Below are 25,312 nucleotides of genomic sequence, written 5' to 3' on the forward strand. Positions count from 1 at the left end.
TTCAGCATAAAAAATGTGCTGAAAAAGTCAGCTTATACTTGAGTATATACGGTAAGTTCATAACCAGAGGTAACACAGTATACACTATTTTGGCTTTAGGCACAATCCCCGGAACATAACTCCTGTGTTAGTTGCAGGCCTACGGTACTGAACCGCGTTGTTCAGAAATGCTAAGTTTCAAATGCCTACAGATAATTGTGTTTAGCAGGGCTAAGATACGACAGACATGATTCCAAGAGGATCAGGTGGAATTTGTGCAAGAAAGGGAGGGAGGGAGAGCATCTACTCCCACAACTTGGTCCCTTAACCAGCATTATATTATGATTACACTCCCCTTTTTCTCCGCGCAATGCTGAACATTAATGGCACATATCCTCTCATAAGTTTGAGTTCTGTCACACTGAAAGGATTTCTGTTTGTCATTCTATGAAAAAGAAGACGTTCAAAACATGTGTTGTCAAGATGAAAAATCACTTGCCAGAGGTAGGTTGAAAATATTTGAGTTTCCTCCTGAGAAGTGTCTTCTAGGTAATTTGACTGTCAGTGTTAAGAGAAATATTGGACTAATTATGACCCTAGAGCAGCGCAAGATGAATCATAGCAAGGCTAAAATATCCATCTTGGAATCGGCCCACTACCCTTTAGATGCAAGCGCTAGGCCTTTCGAAGCCCAAGAACTATGGTTTTAGCTTAAATGTTGACATTCACAATCGCTGCCTGCTCTTGTAATTCAACTAAATGTCAGTGAGCTCAACATCAAGTAATGAAAGGTCCATGTTCACCAAGCAATGTAGCCTTAGCACCAGTTCAAGGTATTAGCTGACATGGCACATCCCTTAGGAAACTGACACCTTCTCATGCCACCTCAGGTAGGTATCTTTGTGGGTTTCTCCCCCTCGCCAGCTTGAAAGTGCCCCAATATATATGTTACAAGCAAGATGTGATGTACAAGGCCTTCTTACAAGGTACAGTGGTACCTCAGGTTACATATTCCGCTAACCCAGAAATAGTGCTTCAGGTTAAGAACTTTGCTTCAGGTTGAGAACAGAAATCGTGCTCCGGCGGCGTGGCGGCAGCAGGAGGCCCCATTAGCTAAAGTGGTACCTCAGGTTAAGAACAGTTTCAGGTTAAGAACGGACCTCCGGAACCAATTAAGCACCGTATTTTTCGCTCGATAACACGCACCTGACCATAACACGCACATAGTTTTTAGAGGAGAAAAACAAGGAAAAAAAATTCTGAATGAAACAGTGGATGTATCATTTTTGTGCTTCATGCTGCGGCCACAGACATGTGATTTGACGGTGAGTTTGGGGTAGCCCAATGCAAAGATCCTGAGGATCCATGTGGATCCATGCTTTGTAACCACGTTTTTGCACCATTGCAGCCCCAGGCAACAGTGGGTGCGTGATTTTTTTGGTGCAGGCTGTAGCCATGGACATGCTATGTGATCTGATGGTGAATTTGGGGTGACCCAATGCAAAGATCCTAAGGATCCATGTGGATCCATGCTTTGTAACCACGTTTTTGTACCATTGCAGCCCCAGGCAACAGTGGGTGCGTGATTTTTTTGGTGCAGGCTGTAGCCATGGACATGCTATGTGATCTGATGGTGAATTTGGGGTGACCCAATGCAAAGATCCTGAGGATCCATGTGGATCCGTGCTTTGTAACCATGTTTTTGCACCATTGCAGCCCTGTTTTTGCATCAGATCATTGCTATGTGATCTGATGGTGAATTTGGGGTGACTCAATGCAAAGATCCTGAGGATCCATGTGGATCCGTGATTGGAACCACGTTTTAAGTATGGAGGGAAGGAAAAACATAGAAGCGACAAGGAGCACCGAGAGGGGTGTGCAGAGAAGCAGCTGGCTAAGAATGCAGGAGAGGGGTTTTACCGGAGGGAGGAAAGGAAGGCAAAAGTCCCCGGAAAGGAAGGCAAAAGTCCCCCCCCCCACAAGCCAGCCAGCTCTCTCTCTCTCTCTCTCTCTCTCTCTCTCTCTCTCTCTCTCTCTCCCCCCCCCCAACCTGCATGTTGCCTTCGAGTCCCAGACGCACGGAGAGGAATTAGAAGGAAGGACGCTCTGCTTTCCACTCTGTTTGCCTGGAGGGGAGGGGTTTTCTCTGCTCTTTGTTCCGTTTGAGCAAACACAGTAAGGAAACAGAAGCGGGTGGGCAGTAAGACCCTGAGGCAGAATGCAGGAAAGCAGCAGCTTCCTCCTTTCAAGGCTTCCCTTCTCCGGACGATTTGATATTTGCCTGATTTTTGCCTTCACTCGCGCTTGTCAGCTCCAGGGACCACACATTCGCTCAATAACACGCACAGACATTTCCCCTTACTTTTTAGGAGAAAAAAATCTGCGTGTAATAGAGGGAAAAATACGGTACTTAACCCGAGGTACCACTGTACATGGTTATAGAGTACAAAAGAGAATTAGTGGCACCTTTAAAAGACCAACCAATTCATGATAACATAAGTTTCCATGGACTAGAGGCAACTTTAACCAGATGAATGAAGTTTTATCCTGAGTTATATATAAAATAATATACTTGGAGGAGCGGATTGTAAACAGTGGCCAGAAGGAAATTAAGTGCAGAAAAATTATGTTATTACTAGTGGTTAACAATCATTAGTTAACTATGGTTATTAACTGTTATTAACAAAATTGTTATTAAGGAGATATTTGCATTTTTAAACAAGTTTTCTCCTAGCGTCAAACAAATTACGTCTCTGGAATGAAATTTCCACCATCTCTTCCATTTATAAATAAAATATTGTCATTTAATTCAAGGAGTACCCTATATATCACACTTAGTGCTCATCTTATAACCAATTATTCAAATGTTGTCAAAAATCTTGCTGAATCTGCAAAAAGTCTTACTACTTGTATTCTGGCATTAACTAATTCAAAAATATTGAAACCATAACAAATGTTCACCATCCATCTTCATAATCATATCATATAATAATTGGGATTTAGAGCAGCTGCAGAACGTAGAGTGTTGGGGGCAATTTCGAATGCAAAATTCTCCGTGTCTGCAAGGCAGCGTGGAACAGCTACATCTGTTTTCCAAGTGGCATTATCAAGGGAAAACGAGATGTTGGTAAGGGGTTCCTTGCTAGATCAGACCAAATGTCATTTTAGTTCCTACACTTCCCCCTACAATGGCTAGCCTTGGGCAACTCATAGGGAGCACATGACGTGGTTATGTTTGAAGTTATACGCTGAACAATCCCCAGTTAAAATTCTCAGTTCTGACACAAACTCACTGGGCAGCCTTGGGGCAGAACTGCTCCTTAGGTTAGCAAAAAAGCAAGTAAGAGACAACATGATAAAACTGTATAAAACTATCCCTGGCATGGAGAAAGTGGGTGGAGGAAAACTTTCTCCTAACGCTAGAACTTGCAGACATCCAAAGAAGCTGAACGTTTGATGATTCAGGATAGATAAAAGAAATTTTTCTTCATACAGCGCATAGCAAAGCTATGGGATTCACTCACACAATAAGTAGTGATGGCTGCTTTAAACCAGGATCTGACAATTTCATGGAGGATAAGGCTATCAGTGACTACTAATCCTGATGCTTATGTTGAAAGAAGTTTGTTATTGGCATCCGTCTATCTTGAGAGACAAGGGGGTGTGCCTCCCAGGCTGAAGCAAACCGCTGGAGAATCACAGTGCCTGCTGTGGCTACAGACACAGGTAACTTTTAACTGCTGTCTCCCGCATTGTTTTTGCTGCGTTTGCAGCGCGGAAGTGATCTCCCAGGGCGCAAGTCTGGGCAGTGTGTATTGAGGTCCTGGGCTGCCCAGACGTCAAGATGCCCCTCTTGTCATCGCTGATGTGGTCCAAAGGAAAGCAGAACAAGACACTTGGCACCAGCTTGGCAGCAAGACTTGCGGAAGAAGATATACAAGACACCATCCAACCGAATTAGGGACTCCACTCCTTAGCCTTTTCTTCTCCCGAAGGTGTCCCACAAGGCAGCAAGTACAGATTTTTCCTTGGAGTTGCTGCGGCATCCCAGTTGCTGGAAGCTGTGAAGTGGGGGAGTGCTGTTATGCTCAGGGCTGCTTTGGGCTTCACATCTGCCTGACCACCGTGAGAACAGGATGCTGGGTTAGATGGGTCACTGGCCTGATCCAGCAGACTTTTCTGATATTCTTAGAGCAAGAGCAGCAGCTTTTCGTCTCCTCCTCTCCTCTCTCATAGTAGGCTCTGTCTAGGAAAAGAACTTGATAATTTCTCCACTCCTGTTAAGTGGCAGCTATTGAAACAGAACAGAGGCAGGAAAACTCTTGTTTTGATGTCAACACATCAGATGGCTTCTTTTGCAACACACTGGCTGGGGTGAACACACAGCCTGCTGCTCTCGCCATGTGCTCTCCACATCATCTGGTTCACATCATCTTGGACAAGCAACTGGCCTTCAATTCTCCACTTGCAATATGTAAGCTGGTAATACTGACCTACCTTTAAAAGGCCAAATGTAAAGATAATGGAGAATGTGTCATGAAGATCAGTTATTGGAGCTTCAGTGTATAAATCTGTGTGCACTACACAAGTAAAACAGTTAATTCTGAAGATACCACAACTGGGAGCCAGGCAGTGCAAGATAAAGAACAGGATTTGCTGTAAAACATTGATATGTGCCAACCCTCTTCCTGTATTTATTATAAAAACCAAAGAGCTTCATGTAAGCTAATGAAACTGAGCAAAAAAAGGGGGGGGGTTGGAGTTAGAAGTCCCTGGCTCCAATCTCTCTTCAGCTTAGACCTACTAGGTCGTTCTATATACTCTTAGCTCCTTTCTGCCAAAATAAGGGGAATACTTATAATGGCCTATCTATCTGATGAAGTTTCTGTAAGACTTACAGTGCTAATCTGTGAGTGCTTTGAACACTCAAAAGTGCTACACAAATGTTGTTTTAGTATTTCTTCACTTTGTGCAAATGTTCTTGGTTTTAAAACAAGCAACTATTTTCTGCTCTACTTAAAATCGATTGATGAGCAAAGCATCCAGTATTTCCCATAACTCTAGATTTTGCATGTAAAGAAAGACCAATAATAGTGTTTAAAACAGGAAATAGAGGGAGAGTTATGTAGAAGGAATGTGCTTTGTCACCACCACAAAACAAGTTACAAGGGGACACAAATAGATAAAAGCACAGAATAGAATAAAGATGCTGAGAAAAGGTAGAAATGATTATGACAGTATACAATGCACCTCTTTGAATCCATGGCATAGAACAGCTGGCTATGCTAACCTTAAACAGTGATTAGGCAGGTAGAGTATAGAGGAAAGAGATGCATTACCAACATCACGTATAGATACCTATGTATGTGTGCACATGTGCTTAGAGAAACACTCAGCCACCAGAATGGCAAATAAAGATTTCCACCTGGAAACAGATAATTCCCCCACACCAAGCTACCATGGCAACATAATGAAGAAGCACGACATTCATTAATAATGGTCTCAGTGATAAATGAGCATATCAGCATGTACTACTAAAACAATTACGAGGGAAGGGGAAAAATGGCAAAGGAAGCAATGAAAGGAATGGTTACAACACAATGTGGATTCCAACAGTGATACATTAGAAAAAAGACAATGAAAACCACCACCGTGTCTCAAGAACCATATCGAAAGTGCCTGGAATGTAATAGGATTTCTAGACAGACAGACTTCATCAACTGAAAGGTCATTTAAAAAAATAATTACTTTCTTTTTATTAGAACTAGTACTAATCACAAATACTGCAGTCTTCAGAGAGAACTTCAGAGTCTGGGCCCTCTCAGAAGTTTTACAGTTTTCTTAGGGTCCTCTTAGGCTACATTATAGTCTTGATTCCTCTTCCCATTTGGAATATGTCACAGTGGTGACTTTCTATGTTTGTCTGTTTGTCTGTTTGTCTGTTTCTAAGGCACTTGCAGGTACAGCACAACCAATATGAGAAGTTAGGTAACAGTAAACTAGGGTTTATGTTTGTGTGTATGAGCACTGGAACAGTTGCACAGATATCTGAAACATTCACTCCCATTTTCAATTAACCACCATTTAACACTAGGACCATACCCTAAACTGTGATTAATCTTAACGATGGTTTATTGAAACAAAGCAGCTTCATAACCCAAGTTTGGCTTGTTTCAGTAAACCATAAGAAAAAATAAACACAGTTTGTCTGGCAATGAGCGTAATGCTAAACTGCAGTCAAAAACTACATTGAATCTCCTCCTTGTGGCTGTGCTGGAGGAGGAACTACACTAGCCTGAGCCCCATTCACACAACAATAAACCATAGTTTACTATTTCATCTCAGTGCTGCCAATGTAACTGAGGACAGGTTGCAAGTGTGTGTCCCTAAATAAGGGGTGTGTCCTTGTGTAACCTGAACTCCTGCAAGTCTGGGAAACAAGCAGTTCTCTTATCTTATCTTTTCTCTGTTATCATACAATCACATGTTCCAATAAAAAAATACGAAGCTTATGGAAATTTGACGATATGCAACCTGCTAATAGGCAATATTTGATAGGATCAATCCAACACTACATAGTCATAAAATGAAAATCCAGGATTTGTTGAAGGCACACAGAAATTCTAACAATTGCACCCATTCTCCAGGGTGTCAAGTACACTTCAAAGACAGAAAATATAAAATAAACAATCATGGTACCGATCTAATATTCTAAGTAGCCTACAGGGCAGGTTTGCCTTTCTGTGCACATCAAGAATGGGAAACACATTATGAAACGTGTAGCAGCTTGTGTTACTCTTTATTAATGCTGAATGAATGCAACTTTGAGGGCGATTTCATTATTTATTAAACACCAATAAAGAGCAGCACAAGCTGCTGCACACATTAAGATGCATTTCCATTCTAGACATGTACAAAATAGTCAAAAAGATATTGGCAGGGAATAAGGGTTTCTCCCCATTTAGTCATGCACTGCAGAATGTACCAGGAGCAAGGAAACCATATTACAGAGTAATAAGCCTTGGCAAGCAGCTTTCAATGATTTTGGCAACCTACATTTATGGTGTTTACCATTCCATGCTCCCTCTTCTTCCTGCTGACGCACATGTCAGCTCAGTAAAGTACAGGCCAGACAAATTGCACTGTTATTCTTTCTATGGCGGAGCACAAGAACAGCTGCTCCTTAATTTACAGCAGAGAAGGGAGACTTCCTTAGCTAGTTTGGGATCACCTTTCATACCAGAGGACCAGTAGGAACGACTGCCTTGCCTTTCACCTGCCTCTGCTGATTTCTGTGGGGAGCCACTGATGAGTCCTAGAAAAGAATGAAGCTGGAAACCACAAATAGGTGGAGCCAGAGAAATATACACACACTTAACAGATGCTCTGTGGGCTTTAAAAAAAATCAAGAAGTTAGAAACAACCATCAGCCCTACCTTCCAAAATATCTTTTTAAAAAGTATTATAATTGTGACTGTTTCTGTGGCTATGATTCACTCTCTCTCTATATATATATATGGTGTGGTAGTAGCCATAATATTGCAACCCTTCTTATAAGTCCTTCCTCTTCCACTTAGCAGAAAACGCTCCTTCTTTACACTGAAAGTAAGCACTAAGAGTGTTTCTGCAATAACCTATCTGCTCTTTCCTCAAATCCTGAATTGTAGGGGGGCGGAATATTCTGTTAGCATCCAAACATAGCAACTCACTGAGGGGGAGGGGAGCCCATGCCTGTTAGAAAGCCAAAACAGTGACTAACTTCTGAGAAATACGTATATACTTCTTCAGGTTGCATTAAACTTTTTGGTAATGTACTATAAGCGGCCTTGTGGACCCAAACGGGTCTAAAGGCAAAATATATTATTTTAAATCAATCAAAAAAATCAAAAAGTATGACAACAAGCCTCCACAAACAAATGTTCTCAATTGTCAGGGACAAATTAATTTGTCCCCCTAGTTTGTGTGTAAAGTACAAACAATTCTTAAATGGTGTCCTTCTGTTATGACATCTGGCCAATCTAAGAGGAAACATAGCAACTGACCTTCCAAACCCCACATGCTATTCTGTGTAACTGAGGTGCAAATGAATCTTACAGATCCTGTAAATGATAAGCTTTCTGGGTCCAGTTACACTTGCGTCAAGGAATAACAGTAAAAGGTGGCTAGTCCTATAAAGGCATGACCACCACTGGGACACTGCCAACAGCAGAAAATCAACAACAAAGAGGAGATCTGAAGTGATCCAGACTGCCCATCTCTGCCTAAAGAAAAAGAAGGTATAAGAAGGCCATATCTGGCTGATCCAAAGAATACTCCTAAAATAAGTAATTTGGGGGGGGGGTGCCAACCATGGCAATCCCTTAGTTTTACTTGGAGTGACATTATTTATGCTATCTACAACTCCAGTATTTTAAAGATTGTTTTGGATTTTTTTTTTAATCTGGTGTTTTAATTTTAAATTGTTAATGCATTTTTTATGGTTCAATGTGTCCACTGCTGTAATCCACTTTGGTATCGTAGACTCAATGAAGGGTGGTATAGAAATTGAAATAATAAACTAACAGCTAGGTTGAGATCCCTGAGAGGTAGGAGTGTTGCAGGCTCTGAATCTGCCCAGGGAGGGAACTCTGCAACACTGGAAGGCAAAGAGGTGGTGTTATTACCTTTTAAATCTAGGACTGGCTGCTCAAACCTTTCAGAGGAACTCAGGGATGTTTATATCCCAAGATGTCTCTGCTGGAGAAGACAGGTGGCACAACCAGAGATCCAGGAATGGTGCAATAAAGCACCCTTTGAAATGCCTGGAACTTTACCTGAAGGGGAGGAGCGCTGCCACACCTGGCTCTGCTTCCAGAACAGGACTTAGGTGAGCTTTGGGCTTTGTTAGGTGAACTCCTGCCACCCCGGGTGCCCTTTCAGATCCTGTAGTACCTACTTCTGAACTCCCAAACCAGTCCTTATGTGACCTGCCCCTTGCTACTGCATCCTTCCTGGTTCTAGTTGCTCTGTTCCCCAACCTTCTTTTACATACAGTGGTTACCTCTGGTGACAAACTTAATTCTTTCCGGACATCCATTCTTAAGCTGAAACCATTCTTATCCTGAGGCACACTTTCGCTAATGGGGCCTCTCACGGTGCGTGTGTCTCTGGCGCGCAATTTCCTTTCACATCCTGGGGCAAAGTTCGCAACCAGGAGCAGCTACTTCCAGGTTAGTGGAGATCGTAATCTGAAGCATTTGTAACCAAAGGTACAACTGTACAGTGTTGGGCATGAGCTCCTCGAATGGTGCAAGCTACAAATATCTCATTTCATCTTGACATAGCTCTGCTTTCCCTTGGAGAGTTTTATGCATCTAACATTCTACATTTTGCTGTAACTGAACAGCTATTTTCCAAGGTTAAATCATTAAAAACCAAAATAATAATAAGTCTCAAATGTTATGCTAAGTTCTTCTACGAACTCAGGCAACGCAGCTAAATAACAGTCAGGGCCTTATATAGCTGCCTTCATCTCACCTTTTCCACAACTTATTTCGAGAGCTATTTTTGGTACCAAATACAAGAGTGCCAAGTAAAACAATTCAGAGTAGAAAGGGTTGTTTCAGCTGCACGCAGTGAAAGTGGGTTAGAGTTCTCTTTTCAAAAAGGTGTTTCTCTACATCACAAACACTCGGAGACGGTTGTCCTATGACATTATGGACTTCCATCCTTTCATTTAAAGAAAAAATCAGTTCTGCACTCACAAGAAATGTCTCTCCCCTGGATTATGTGAGCCCAATTCCTTAAAGAATCCCACAAGAAGGGAACCACACCTGGCCAATTTAAAGAAGGATAGTGGCTGTATCTCCTTCATGGATCACTGCCTTGCTGTGGCGAAGGGGCTTGAATAACTCAGAGAAGCTATGAGCTATGCCGTGCAGGGCCACCCAAGATGGACAGGTCATAGTGGAGAGTTTTGACCAAATGTGATCCACCTGGAGGAGGAACCAGCAAGCCACTCCAGTATCCCTGCCAAGAAAACTCCATGGACAAAGACAACAGGCATATAAAAGTTAAGACACTGGAAGATGAGCCCCTCAGGTCGGAAGGCATCCAACATGCTACTGAGGAAGAGCAGAGGACAAGTACAAGTAGATTCAGAGCTGATGAAGGGGCTGGGCCTAAGCCAAAAGGTCGCTCAGTTGTGGATATGCCTGGAAGCGAAAGGAAAGTCCAATTCTATAAAGAAAAATATTGCATAGGAACCTGGAATGTAAGAACCATTAACCTTGGTAAGTTGGATGTGGTCAAAAATGAGATGGCAAGAATAAATATTGACATCCTGGGCATCAGTGAACTAAAATGGATGGGAATGGGCAAATTCAGTTCGAATGACCATCATATCTACTACTGTGGGCAAGAATCCCATAAAAGAAATGGAGTGGCCCTCATAGTCAACAAAAGAGTGGCGAAAGCTGTACTGGGATGCAACCTCAAAAATGATAGAATGATCTTGATACAAATCCAAGGCAGACCTTTTAACATCACAGTAATCCAAGTTTATGCACCAACTACTGGTGCTGAAGAAACTGAAATTGACCAATTCTATGAAGATTTACAACACCTTATAGAAATGACACCAAAGAAGGGGAATCAAGAGGTAAAAGGAACAACTGGCAAGTTTGGCCTTGGAGTTCAAAACGAAGCAGGGCAAAGGTTAATAGAGTTCTGCCAAGAGAACAAGCTGGTCATCACAAACACGCTTTTCCAACAACACAAGAGACGACTCTACACATGGACATCACCAGATGGGCAGCATCGAAATCAGATTAATTCTCTGCAGCCAAAGATGGAGAAGCTCTATACAGTCAGCAAAAACAAGACCTGGAGCTGACTGTGGCTCAGATCTTCTTATAGCAAAATTCAAGCGTAAACTGAAGAAAGTAGGAAAAACCACTGGGCCGGTAAGATACAATCTAAGTCAAATCCCTTATGAATACACAGTGGAAGTGAGGAACAGGTTTAAGGATTTAGATTTGGTGGACAGAGTGCCTGAAGAACTATGGATGGAGGCTCGTAACATTGTACAGGAGGCAGCAACGAAAACCATCCCAATGAAAAGGAAATGCAAGAAAGCAAAGTGGCTGTCCAATGAGGCCTTAAAAATAGCGGGAGAGAGAAGGCAAGCAAAATGCGAGAGAGATAGTCAAAGATACAGGAAATTGAATGCAGATTTCCAAAAAATAGCAAGGAGAGACAAGAAGGCCTTCTTAAACGAGCAATGCAAAGAAATAGAGGAAAACAATAGAATGGGAAAAACCAGAGATCTGTTCAAGAAAATTGGAGATATGAAAGGAACATTTCGTACAAACATTACCATAATAAAAGACAAAAGTGGAAAGGACCTAACAGAAGCAGAAGACATCAAGAAGAGGTGGCAAGAATACACAGAGGAATTATACCAGAAAGATATGGATGGCTCGTACACCCCAGGTAGTGTGGTTGCTGACCTTGAGCCAGACATCCTGGAGAGTGAAGTCAAATGGGCCTTAGAAAAGCACTGCTAATAACAAGGCCAATGGAAGTGATGGTATTCCAGCTGAACTATTTAAAATTTTAAAAGATGATGCTGTTAAGGTGCTACACTCAATATGCCAGCAAGTTTGGAAAACTCAGCAGTGGCCAGAGGATTGGAAAAGATCAGTCTACATCCCAATCCCAAAGAAGGGCAGTGCCAAAGAATGCTCCAACTACCACACAATTGCACTCATTTCACACGCTAGCAAGGTTATGCTTAAAATTCTACAAGGTAGGCTCAAGCAGTATGTGGACCGAGAACTCCCAGAAGTGCAAACTGGATTTCGAAAGGGCAGAGGAACCAGAGACCAAATTGCAAACATGCGCTGGATTATGGAGAAATCTAGAGAGTTCCAGAAAGACATCTACTTCTGCTTCATTGACTATGCAAAAGCCTTTGACTGTGTCGACCACAGCAAACTATGGCAAGTTCTTAAAGAAATGGGAGTGCCTGATCACCTCATTAGTCTCCTGAGAAATCTCTATGTGGTACAAGAAGCTACAGTTAGAACTGGATATGGAACAACTGATTGGTTCAACATTGGGAAAGGAGTACGGCAAGGCTGTATATTGTCTCCCTGCTTATTTAACTTATATGCAGAATTCATCATGCGAAAGGCTGGGCTGGATGAATCCCAAGCCGGAATTAAGATTGCCGGAAGAAATATCAACAACCTCAGATATGCAGATGACACAACCTTGATGGCAGAAAGTGAGGAGGAATTAAATTTAATGAGGGTGAAAGAGGAGAGCGCAAAATATGGTCTGAAGGTAAACGTCAAAAAAACGAAGATCATGGCCACTGGGCCCATCACCTCCTGGCAAATAGAAGGGAAAGAAATGGAGGCAGTGAGAGATTTTACTTTCTTGGGCTCCATGATTACTTCAGATGGTGACAGCAGCCACAAAATTAAAAGACGCCTGGTCCTTGGGAGAAAGGCGATGACAAACCTAGACAGCATCTTAAAAAGCAGAGACATCACCTTGCCAACAAAGGCCCATATAGTTAAAGCTATGGTTTTCCCAGTAGTGATGTATGGAAGTGAAAGCTGGACCATAAAGAAGGCTGATCGTCGAAGAATTGATGCTTTTGAATTATGGTGTTGAAGGAGACTCTTGAGAGTCCCATGGACTGCAAGAAGATCAAACCTCTCCATTCTTAAGGAAATCAGCCCTGAGTGCTCACTGGAAGGACAGATCCTGAAGCTGAGACTCCAATACTTTGGCCACCTCATGAGAAGAGAAGACTCCCTGGAAAGGACCCTGATGTTGGGAAAGATGGAGGGCACAAGGAGAAGGGGATGACAGAGGACGAGATGGTTGGACTTTGTTCTCGAAGCGACCAGCATGAGTTTGACCAAACTGTGGGAGGCAGTGGAAGACAGGAGTGCCTGGCGTGCTCTGGTCCATGGGGTCACGAAGAGTCGGACATGACTAAACGACTAAACAACAACAACAAGTGGCTGTATTCCTTGCTATGCACAAGGCTTGCCCCTGCCCGCCCCCAGACCCTAGGATGTGTGGAAATGGATTAATAGCAAAGAGTGGCAGAGCTGAAAAGGTTCTGTGCCCCAACGATTCAATAACATTTGATGTTAAACAGAAGGCAGCTTCTAAGCGGTTTTTGAGGAATTTTCCCAGTTAATGATTTGTCACAAAAACAGGCACAAGCAACTTCAGCAACTACAGGCCTCTTGCATATGTGTTCCCCTGTAGTATTGGGAGAAGACCATGGGCTTTTGCTGAACAGAAGCCACAGTCCATAAAGCCATACACCTTTTCTGACAGGAAATGCAGAGTGCAATGCAGAAAGCCAATGAGAAGGAAATCAATTTGGCAAATTTCAAACTGTATTTTCCCTCTCCAATGAGAATGTCTTTTTGGTGAACTATCAACCTTCTGAAAGATACGCTTGCAAATTGTTTGCCAGTAGATCTCTGACTGTCTGGCTCCACTAAGCTTGGAGTTGTGAACTTCTGCCCCAGGGATGCCCAACCTGTGACCGCCCAGATCTGGAGGGACTCCAACTCCCATGAGCCCCAGCCAGCGCGGCCCATGCTCTGGGATGCTAGGAGGGAGCTTCAGTCCAACATCTGAAGGGCTACAGGTTCCCCACGCCTGCTCTGTCCTGAAGGAAGGCAGTACAGTCACATGCAATGCCCAAGAGGTGGACTAAAGGTTATGAACTAGCTGCCAAAGAAGAACTGTCAACCTAGTCAACAAACGACAACGGAGCGAGAGAGAGAGAGAGAGAGAGAGAGAGAGAAAAGCTCACATACGAACTAAGTTGTTTGATCTTACCAGTTTGGGGTCTCAAGAATGCTATTCCCTTTTCAGCTAAATAATACCTGCACAGGGGCCCCAAGCAGGCAAGATGGTCAGTTGGTGCCTTGGGATAAATGCAACCTCTGCTAAGACTCAAGTTCCAGTTAATTTATGGAGACACACTCCGCTTTACAGAAATTTGTTTTCAACAATGCCTCACTTTGTTAAACATACTGTAGGACAAATGAATCACTTAATATTTGTGGATACAAAATTTGGGAGGGTAAAACTGAAGCAAATTTCCTCCTCCCTGTCTTGCTTAGTAATGAAAACCCAGGAGGATTAAGATTTAATAGTCTACCAAATAAAATAATTTCACCTTTCAAAAGTCCTTGCAGTATTTTTAAAAATTTATCTTTATGCAATATGTTTAAACAGTTTAATTTTAGAACTCTATGTTGACAATATTTAACAAAAATGCTCATAAAAACCAACAGGCAACAAACAATTTCTCTGGCTGACAATTATTCATCCCATATTTCACACACTCTGAAACTAAAATTCTGATTTGTTCTGCAATTCAAAAATATTGACATTTTTATTCCATGCCACCAAGCATGTGAGACCTTCAGTTCCAATTCCTCTATCATGGATCACAGCAGATAATAATTTTCTTGTATTTTTAGCAACAGACATTAAATGAACCAGGCCTGATCCAATAAATGTACATTCTGTAACCCAATGCATTTAAATTAGGAAACCAAGTTTATGGATGGGAGGAGAATCAACAGTGACATTTATGTAGCAAAGGGGGAAAACTTGGACACAGAAATTTAAAGCACAGGCCTGTGCCTGGAAAGCAGGTACAAAAGGAAATCTGGATGCACCCTTAGTAATATGCGGAATAGACTACCTGTTGCTGAGCCTTTATTTCTTCTCTGCCTCAATAAACGTATCTTCCTTACTCTCAAGTAAGAGCCTCTGTCACCATAGTCTTGGTGGGGCCAGGACAGCGACCTGGTTTGCACGCATCATAGCTTATAACGTATATAGATAATATATTTTAAATATACATGAATTAAAAAATAAAAAATCAGAATCTCATTCTAGCTCTATGAAAGATAAAACCAACAGAACTAAGGCTGGCTCTACAAAGCCCATCATTTCGAAGCAGCAACGTTTTGAAAAGAAAAGGGCAGAAATGTCTGTGTCATTGTATATATTATTTTATCTAAAGAAATAATTTTAATCAAAGTCAGCCAGAGAAATAAGTTGTTTATTTGTGGATTTATTTACTGGTTGTCACACACCCAAAGTGTGACAACTTTAAAAAAATAGTTCATGGTCATCATTAAATGTGTAATGAAATGTGTAACGATGGACTGCCTGTGAGTTCAGGAGGAAAATTCTAGTGAATCTCCCTATTCACTAGAAACAAAAATGATGGGAATTTAATTAAAACAACCCCTTCAGACTGCAGGTGAACTACATAACATCCTGCTGCAAGCAGAAAGCCAGCATAGCAGGGAGAGCCTGCAAGGCCACCGCCTCTCTTTCCCCATTGTGCTCAGTGGTACTATGCTAAAAATGACATTCCCCAAACTGCTATCGGACGTGGAACAATCCGCTCCATCAGCTCCCTTGTTCCACGGCTCATGCAGGACAGATGGCTGCCCTCTATCCTGTGTGAGAAAGCCAGGATAAGAAGCAGACGAAGTCACCAACACATCATGGGTTGCTCACTTTCCCTGTAATTCAGGGCTAGTAAGTGCTGCATTATGTGGTTTTGGAGATTTTGTACTGACTTTCTTTTGAAAAGAATGCTCCGCCACCCTGCTCCATTTCTCTGCTCCACTCTTTCCTCCTCAGTCCATTTATGTTCTCTACCTTTGTGTAACGGTGGTGAGCACAACTTTCCAACTCTAAAGTCAAGAGGAAAGTTGGCTGCTTGTTATGCTCCACACAGGGTGGTGCTACTCTGGGCACAGTGAATGCAGGTGCAGAAGACTATCAATATAGGAGCAGGAGCAGCAGCACTACTCCAAAGCATTATTCTGGAGCCCCCAAAGTCTCCCTTTTCCAGCCATCTCCATAACTGAAGCCTATTTCCTTTGCCACACCAGAACTCAAACTTTCTCGAGTCTCCTTCTGAGTAAGCAGAGTGTCTCCTGCCATCAAGGATCAATGCTCACTGAAGACCCATGTTTTGGCCATCAAGTCTGCATTTGCAGCTAACTCTAGAAACGGACGGCTGGTGCTCAGTAGCAAGCAGTCAAGTTAAACAAAAGATAATAATCGCTTCACTTGGCACACAGCAACATCTCCACTGAAATGCCATAAAAAGTGAACAGCTTGGTTAGGCCACTAAAGGTGTGAATACAATGAACTGTGCACACAAAGGATTTCTAGTACACAAGCAGTTCCACAGTGCTCCATTGCAGCACTAAAATAAATAAATTCAAAAGAAACAGCTTCAAGGAGGCACTGTATATTCTACAGAGAAAGCAAAGGGCCCAAAATTAGAGCCTTGAGTTTTGATTATTTGTAGATCAATTAAAACCTAATTGGTAAATGATGGGGGAGTTATTTTAATTTTGAAGGGCAAATTTTAATGAGTGGTGCTAGGGAACAATGGTACACATTTTGATGTTGGTGTGTTAACGTAACAGGGAATGCAAAACAACAACAGCAATAGAGATTTAAGATGCCCTCTCTGTCTAGCAAAAAACCATAGCATTTTAAGTTCCCTGTACTTCAACATCTGAAAATGTGACTACACTGAGGTTTGGTAAAATGCAATTTTATGGAAATGTACGGTAATCTATTAATTATTGCTTAAAAGGCAGCAGATTGCTCTGTGGGTAGCTGCCCTAATCCCAATACCAGAAGCCCTTAATTCAAGGTGTGTGTGTTCCTATGTCACGTTGGATGGTGTGCCTCTAGACAGATGAAGGAGAGCTCTATATCCCGCAGACCAACAATTTGCAATCAGCATATGCTTCAATTGTTGTTGGTACTCTCACATTTCACTGTTCTCGAAGCTCAGTGTTCTCAAAGCTACCAACGTGAGTTTGACCAAACTGCGGGAGGCAGTGGAAGACAGGAGTGCCTGGCGTGATCTGGTCCAGGGGGTCACAAAGAGTTGACTAAACAACAACAACAACTCTCATATTTGACTTAAGCCTTATTTGCTAATAGCTTGCAACTAACATCCTGAATTAAGGCCTTAAGGTACCAGACAGGAAGATGGGGGGGCGCTATTTGTTGCTATGCCTCAGGCAACAAAACGTTTACAATGCCAGCTAGCATTGCCCACCAACAGGGCAGAGGGCTTCCTGTTTTCCTTAAAATCTTTCCTGATTATTTCTACAAATGTGTAATACACTATTTTGTTCAGCATTAAACATTCTGGGAGTTCAATAGCAACTTTTAAGAACCTTGTAATGTTACAGGTCTTATTCACATCATGCAATGTACCTCCGTAATGTGCTTCAAGCAATTTTAGAGCAAAGAAAGGAGAATGAGTGGCCGGGTTAAACTGTACCCTAAAATAAGCTGCTGATTAACAGGCACAAGCGATTTGTTCCTCTGTGCCACATGAGAAAACTAGTCAGAGTCTGGCTCATCATGATGTGTGAATCTGGGCTTGTCATCTGCTTCATCCAAACAAACCAGGAGTGGTAAGCCGCCAGTGCTTTGCCTGGAGAAAACCAAGCCACAATCCTGAAGTAGGTAGACATTTGATGACTAGCCAGACTCTAAATTTTTTTTTCTTCCTCTGAACAGCACAGTCAGGAGAGGGGAGGGAACAAAGCACTTGTGCATCTTAAACCATCCTTTATTTTAAACTATGGTTTTTAATGTTGGATATAAGTGAGGACAATATGTGCATTGTTATTCTAAATATAAGCACCATTTCAATATCCACAATAGATCTGTCTGCTTATTATTCAGATTATCTATGTGAGGACACAAGAATGAATGACAAAAGACAGACAAAGCCAGTCTCGTTTTTTCAACAAGGCATCAATGTTCTTAAAATTCTTGTACCTTACCTTTCCCCAAAGTGTCAAGGTTTTCCAAAGCCTTGCATTAATGAGAAGCCAACTGAAACTAACGGGAATACAGAAGGAGGGCTTTGGGAAGGTGATATCCTACAAAAACTGCCCCACAAATGATATGAGATTAAGGCATCATACAGGTGTCAGAGGTATGCCTGTTGGGATTTTGCTTTCCATGTGTCATCTATGCATGTGCTGGACTGTGGCATTTGAATAGGAGAGCATGTACATAGTTCCAGCCATACAATCCGTACATTTCGATTTTGCAATATTCAGACCGCATAGTTGCAGACCACAGGCCTTCCTGTACGGGAGACTGAGAACTGTCTCTTTATCCTCCCAGGAGCCAGAAACACAGGTTATATTCTCTTCCAAATTTAAATCACCTTTAACATATATTTCTCCAGTCTCCTCTTTAAAAACTTTCAAGAAAAATCATGACTAGCCTGATGCAGCATTACAAATAAAGAGATTTGGCTTTTCACAACTCACACTCTTAGCTAATCTGCTAGACCACAATAATTCCACAGCTCGCCTGCTGCATATAACTTGGGTTCACCTAAATCCACTGACTTCAGTAACACTAAAAGAGCCCAATTCCAAAAGAAATTAAATATGCCACACATGAATGCTGCTGCAAAGGCTGCCAAAAGATAGCACACATTTTGTGATTTATAACATTTAACATCTTTTCCTTAATTTCCAGTAAGTAAGGTGGAGATCTCCTTTGAAAAGTTTATCTTTTTCTAATGTCTCAGTGTTTCTAACACACAGCTTATTACCTTGAGAATTTATTCTCAGTAAGAAACTTGAACAAACATCATTCAACAGCCTCCATCATTCAACAGTAACAGAGACTTTCAAGAAGCTTTATTTTGCAACACACTCTGTTGCTTTTCTGTGCTCATGGGGAATCAAAGTACATTGACTCTCCCCCCCCCCCCCCGTTTTTCACAAAGTACATTGACTTGAATATCATGAACATCTATTAAACGAACACTTGTGTCCCAAAATATCGCATCCCAAGAATAAGTCCTTGAGCAAATCTTAAAGAACAGGAGAACTGTTCAGAAATGACAAAAAGAGCAGAGTTTGAACAGGGAAATAAGGGTTCAGTAGAGCAAGGACTACCAACAAAATGGTCAAGAGCCACAAATGATGACACTCACCCCCAAATACATCTCCGTTCTGGTAGTTTTTCCCCTTCTGAGCTTCCTCTTCATTTTGTACAGCAGAAACATGCTTGGCTGACGCACAGCCCATAGTTTCATTTAGTTAGCTCCAGCTTGACTGAGCCGCAAACCATTTCTACAGATGTGCACACATGGCCTTTATTATTTTGGGGAGTAATCCGCCTTCCAGCTTTGTTGTCAGGACACTTTTTTTTAACCTGTTGACATAATACAAGAGAAACAGGACAAAAAGTCAGCGGTTGTATGAGTCCAATAGCTATTGTCGATGCTCTCCATGGTGGAATGCCTAAAGGAGAGGACAAGCAAGAACCAAGACCCATTTTACATAATAAAATATATCTCCTCTCCAAAAGTCATGCCTGGGAAACCACAGACATCTACAGCACTTGTTACTCATGAGCATCCATGAATTATGAGAGGGAAGGTGATACTTTCATTTGGATAAAAGGATTTTTAAAAAAAATCAATAAAATTTGTCATCACAAAGACAGCAGTAAATATAATTCGACTTTTCCGATTTTCATACATGGTACTTTCTAGTAGCACATTTTGAACACCTTCTAAAAAGCTCTTAGCGGTTCACAGAGTTGGCTTCAGTCCTACAAAAAACAAGTATCATGTGCAAATTACAAACTTTCACCCTTGGGCAGTCACAACACACTTGGCTATAGTGGGGGGGGGGAGGAGATGGCTACCACAAACAAACAAACAAACCACCAGCAAACAACTCCCATGAATTTCTGAATCTACAAAGCAGGCAAACCACCATTACTTTCAACATGACTTCTGAATTCACGGAGGTGGGGACGCCCAAGTCTTGCTGCAGATTGCTCCCATAACACTAACCATATTTTATTGCTATGCTTGAATGCAGTCATTACGTACCAAAATATATTTAATGGGATCTAGGTCACAGACTGAACACTAACCAACTATAGTGCTGACATGGAAGAAAATACTGCACCTTTTACCTGGTATGTTTGCCAGGTATGAAAAAGGTGGATTCCATGTTAACTTCCCTATGAGGAAGTTTCATCATTTAGGTTCTTTTTAGTCTGGAGAAAAAGTAAGGTGCAAATACAACTGAAGTGTGCAAGATGACGCATGATGTGGAGAAAGTGGAGAAAGAGGAGATATTTTCCCTCTCTCCTAATACTAGAACCAGGAGTCTAGTTTGAACTATGAACTCCAAAACTTTGAGTGCAGATATGGCCTCCATACAAATGTACACAGAGGGGAATTTAGGAAAGCACAACTGGTTCAGTTGCACTGGGTGCAAAGCCTTAGGGGACGCTGCAACGATGCTTTAAAATGGAGAGAGGGGGGGTGCTAATGTTTTGTATCGCAAAGGGTTCTGCTGAAATTTGAGGCCACAAGGTCTGCCGCTGATGTCCACCACCATCTATCCACTCCTTTTACACACAGCTACAGGGGCATGTTAGGTGTGTTCTAGCATGCTCTGTCTGTTCACACAGAGATGGGGAAGGCCAAGAGACCTTGTCAATGTCTTGTGTGAAACTGTATACTGTACCACAGCTCCCAGAATCCTCTGCAGGGGTTCCTTAGTAGTAAATATAAACATGGGCATAGCCAGGATTTGGGGGGGGGGTCAGAACCTCCATTTGCTATGTTTTTTATTGATTTTTATTGATTTGGGGGGCAGCTGTCCCTCCCTGCCCCCCTGGTTATGCCCATGGATATAAATGTGAAAAGAATTTTATCAATTTGCAAAATTAGAAATGTGATGATGCAGTGGATCACCCCAGAATATTGGTACACATGGAGGTGCTGGGGGAAAGGATGCCTGGCTTTTGGATGACTGAATGAATCCCGGGTATTCAACAAAAGCCTACAATTTCCAAGCATAAACTCTGGCAGATAACAGCACAGCTTTTCAGTGAAAACAGTCCAGCAGCAATAAACAGAAGCAATGCTAAATAGACCATTGTTTCAATAATCAACTCCACTTTCCAGACTCCTAGTTCACATCTAACCACTATTCTGATGTAAAAATGGCTGATTGGATGCCAGATGGGACATCTAAATAGACTAACACACAAAAAGCCTCACATGCACTCTTACATAGATACTCAATTTGCACATTTGAAGCAAGGGACTCTTTAGGAAGGAGTCAGAAAAAGCCACAAAACATGTACAAATTGAATACAGTGGTACCTCGGGTTACAGACGCTTCAGGTTACAAACTCTGCTAACCAGGAAGTGGTTGCTCCAGGTTAGGAACTTTGCCCCAGGATAAGAACGGAAATTGCGCGCCAGCAGTGCAGCGGCAGTGGGAGACACCATTAGCGAAAGCACACTTCAGGTTAAGAACCGTTTCAGGTTAAGAACAGACTTCTGGAACAAATTAAATTCTTAACCCAAGGTACCACTGTACAGCAGAAAACTCATCCAAATATAAACAGTTAACTTATTAAACATCACAATAATTTCATAATTATCTGCCTATATATTTCTAATAGTATAACCACATCAGTAATTTATGATATAACTGTAAAAACTACTCTGAAAATTTATTGTTCCAAAAATGAAACTTTCATCTGCTTGTAAATATTAAGATTATACCAACAAGAATGAGTCTTTCTGTAAAAAAAATGATTTTAATCAAGTCTTACTGACTAGTGATTTAAATCAAGTCTTATTGACTAGTGATTTCAATCGTAATTTCAATCAATTTGATTTAAATCAAATCCACCCCGGAGGGGTGTAAAAGTCATCTGTTTTGAGGAAGCATTGCCTTAAGGTAGAAAGACAGGAAATAGTAAATTGGGAAGTGTTGTTGCTGCTGCTGCTGCTGCTGTTTTCCCTGCCCATCCGACTGGGTTGCCAACAGAATATACAAAAACACAACTGAACATCACACATGGAAAGCTTCCCAACACAGGGCTGCCTTCAGGTGTCTACAGAAGATGTTTCTAACTGGTATTTTTTTGCTTCTGTCAGTGGGTCACAAGTGACTTGTACAGGTCTCTGTGTTAGAGAGAAACTAATGCTTTCCTTTCTTTTTAATGGGTTAATTGCAACCATGTGCGAGAGGGAAGGGTAATGTGCCGTGTGGTGTGGGCAGGTTCTTGGGCTTATAGTCTGCTGGATAGATTGTTGTTTGGCCAATCACTGTCACTCACCCTAAAGCAACTTCAAAGGGTGCTTGTGAATGATAAACGAGACGGGGATTAGATATTCCACTTTGGGGTTTTCAGAGAATTAAATCTTCTGAATATTATCTAATTTGAATGAATTCTCCAGTGTTCTCCTCTTGGGGGCAGGGGGTGTCTTCAGACGTTGCTGGATCCGGTAGGCTTAGAGATATTGACATAAGAAGTGCAGCAAACTGTCCTACCCAGTTAGACCACGTCCTCTGAAGAATACAAAGAACTCTTCTTTCTGCTTATGAGTTAGGTTGAGATTGCCAACCTGATCTGCTCTCAGCACCTGGTACTTAAAGAACATGATGTCCTAACATGAATCCAGGGAGTAAAAGTCAGCAAATAATGCCTTCTGAGTTTATTTTAATTTTGTGTGATAGCACGGCAGTTTGAGTTCTCCGCTGGGTTTTCACTCATACCTTAAATTAAGAAGAAGAAGCTGCAGTGAAATTACAAATGGAAAAATCAATTGAGCTGCTTGTTAAAATACCCTACCATGTAACTCAACATTGTACAGTGGTACCTCAGGTTAAGTACTTAATTTGTTCTGGAGGTCCATTCTTAACCTGAAACTGTTCTTAACCTGAAGCACCACTTTAGCTAATGGGGCCTCCCGCTGCTGCCGCGCCGCCGGAGCACGATTTCTGTTCTCATCCTGAAGCAAAGTTCTTAACCCGAGGTACTATTTCGGGGTTAGCGGAGTCTGTAACCTGAAGCGTATGTAACCTGAGGTACCACTGTACTACTACGTACTACAACAAAAAAGAGACTTACATGTAAACAGAAACTATTTATCTGTGCAATATTTTAATTTTGGTCTCCTGAGCAATTAATTTCCCCTTACGAAGCAAAAGGAAAGGAAGGGAAAGTCCAATTTTGACCAATTTGAAAGCCTAAGCAAACAGCTTTCCATTTTTTCACCTGCAGCGAAAACTTCTACCTTGACTGAGATCAGCCTTGTTGTCTACTATGGATTCCTGTCAATTGCCAAGGATTCTGGGGTGAGCTCTAGAGTCCACACTCAGATCACACAGTCAGGTCTTTGGGGCCTCAAGGTCACCCCACACAAACCAAGCATGTCCCCCAAAACTCCCTCTGCAGCTGAATGTTGAAGGAGGCTAAGGGCAGAGGGAAATCTGTTTCTCAGCAAATTTCATCTGCTGTCACCAGTATTCACGCCAAAGATTCCCTGAAAAAACTAGAAGCAACTCCTGGGTTCCTCAGAACAAGATTTGAAGATTATTGGCATAAGTAGTATGAGATACCCATTACCACAGTAAATTTAGAAATAAAATAATTTTTAATGTGAAAGTCTAAGAAATCCCATCTTCATCTATATAATGAAAAAAAAATCATTTTATCTTTGGTTTTTATGCCCAATGAGGGATTATGAAACCAGCTTTTAAAAAATGACTGCATCTATTTATTTTTTACAAGAAATTCTTCCTTTTCAAATAGCACTCTTAACAACCTTTGTATAAAGAAATATTCATTTAAACTCCAGACTAAACAATCATTCTGAGACATGCTAACATGTTTCTATAATGAAATAATGGATCATATGGTATTTAAACACAAATATCTGGGGTCCCACTGCCCAACAAGTTCATGTAGACACTACACCAAAGGTGAAATGAATACACATAATGCAACACAACAAATGCAAAGGCAGGTATGTTTTCTGGTTCCTTATATAGGTCCACAACAAATGCTAAGCCTCCCCTGCTGTGCTAAGTAACTAAAAATACAAAGCAATATGCAATTGTTCCGTGTGCACAATCTATGACAGCAGCTCATTGAGAACAAGAATGCAGAAGAACATCAATATATGCATTGTGCCCCGATTTTCCATCTATTGTTTGTACAAGATTTATGTTCACATATATGTTAATATCCCTGAAATGAGGAGTCTCTCTTCTATGAAGCTGGTGCCCTCATTATGAGTTTTGATTTCCTGTGCCTATCACCACATTGCATTTTTTATGGCTTGTCTTGATGAATCCAGGCAGATAATCAAGTAGAGTAATAACAACAACATAAAGGATAGGAGGAGTGTGACTAGAGAAACACGTAGACTAGTAGTAGAAGATAACAGGAAAATTCACATTTCAGGAAATGATTTCCCAGGAAATAAACATGCTAGTCTGCAGTAGCAAAAACAATCTCACAGCGCAAATGCTATGTCATGGTGAGCGATCTATGACCGCTTACATTTTTTCACTCTACATACTAACACACACTCACACTCACATATATTGTGTGTTTATTTCATCACTTCTTCCACTTGTCAAAGTAGACTCCAGTGCATAAAAGCTTAAGCCACAATACAAGTTAGTCTTTCAAATGTTGTGAGGCAATTTGGGGTGCTAATTCTTCAATTAAAGGTAAAGGAACCCCTGACCATTAGGGCCAGTCGTGGCCGACTCTGGGGTTGCGGCGCTCATCTCGCTTTATTGGCCGAGGGAGCCGGCGTACAGCTTCCGGGTCATGTGGCCAGCGTGACTAAGCCGCTTCTGGCAAACCAGAGCAGCGCACGGAAACACCGTTTACCTTCCCGCCGGAGCGGTACCTATTTATCTACTTGCACTTTGACGTGCTTTCGAACTGCTAGGTTGGCAGGAGCAGGGACCGAGCAACGGGAGCTCACCCCGTCGCGGGGATTCGAACCGCCGACCTTTTGATCGGCAAGCCCAAGAGGCTCAGTGGTTTAGACCACAGCGCCACCCACGTCAATTAGCTTATTTCAAACATACAACCTTGGGGAGGGTAGAGAATTGATTGACACATGCTCATTGTGTCCCTAAAGTTAGGTCTTTTAAAGGTTCGTTTGACAACATCCTCCAAGAACATAATAAAGTTAATAATAATAATGTATTAAAAGATATTACTCATGTCTTGTCTGTGTTAGAAGAGGATGACTGACTTAATTTAATACCGACAACCAGGACACTTCTAACAGTGACTGTGTATTCTGTGGGCCCATTTGCACTCCCACCAAGATCTGTCATGGCCACCTCCTCCACAGCAGAGCCACACATCCTACAATATAAGCACAACAACTTCACAGCATCAACAATCCAGTAGGGTCATTCCA

At 41.8% G+C, this 25,312-nt stretch overlaps 1 protein-coding gene across 3 annotated transcripts in view; it reads right to left on the reverse strand.

Moving 5' to 3' along the window:
- The window catches only part of C6H1orf21 (chromosome 6 C1orf21 homolog), a 146,732-nt gene that overhangs the window by 82,450 nt on the left and 38,970 nt on the right, over positions 1 to 25,312 (reverse strand). For all 3 annotated transcript variants that reach the window (XM_053391078.1, XM_053391079.1, XM_053391080.1), the window contains one exon: positions 19,031 to 19,251. In XM_053391078.1, the coding sequence (XP_053247053.1) occupies positions 19,031 to 19,124 (94 nt within the window). In that variant the 5' untranslated portion in view covers positions 19,125 to 19,251. Of the gene's footprint in view, positions 1 to 19,030; positions 19,252 to 25,312 lie in introns of those variants that run through there.

This window comes from Podarcis raffonei, chromosome 6 (assembly GCF_027172205.1).
Source record: "Podarcis raffonei isolate rPodRaf1 chromosome 6, rPodRaf1.pri, whole genome shotgun sequence".
NCBI lineage: Eukaryota > Metazoa > Chordata > Lepidosauria > Squamata > Lacertidae > Podarcis > Podarcis raffonei.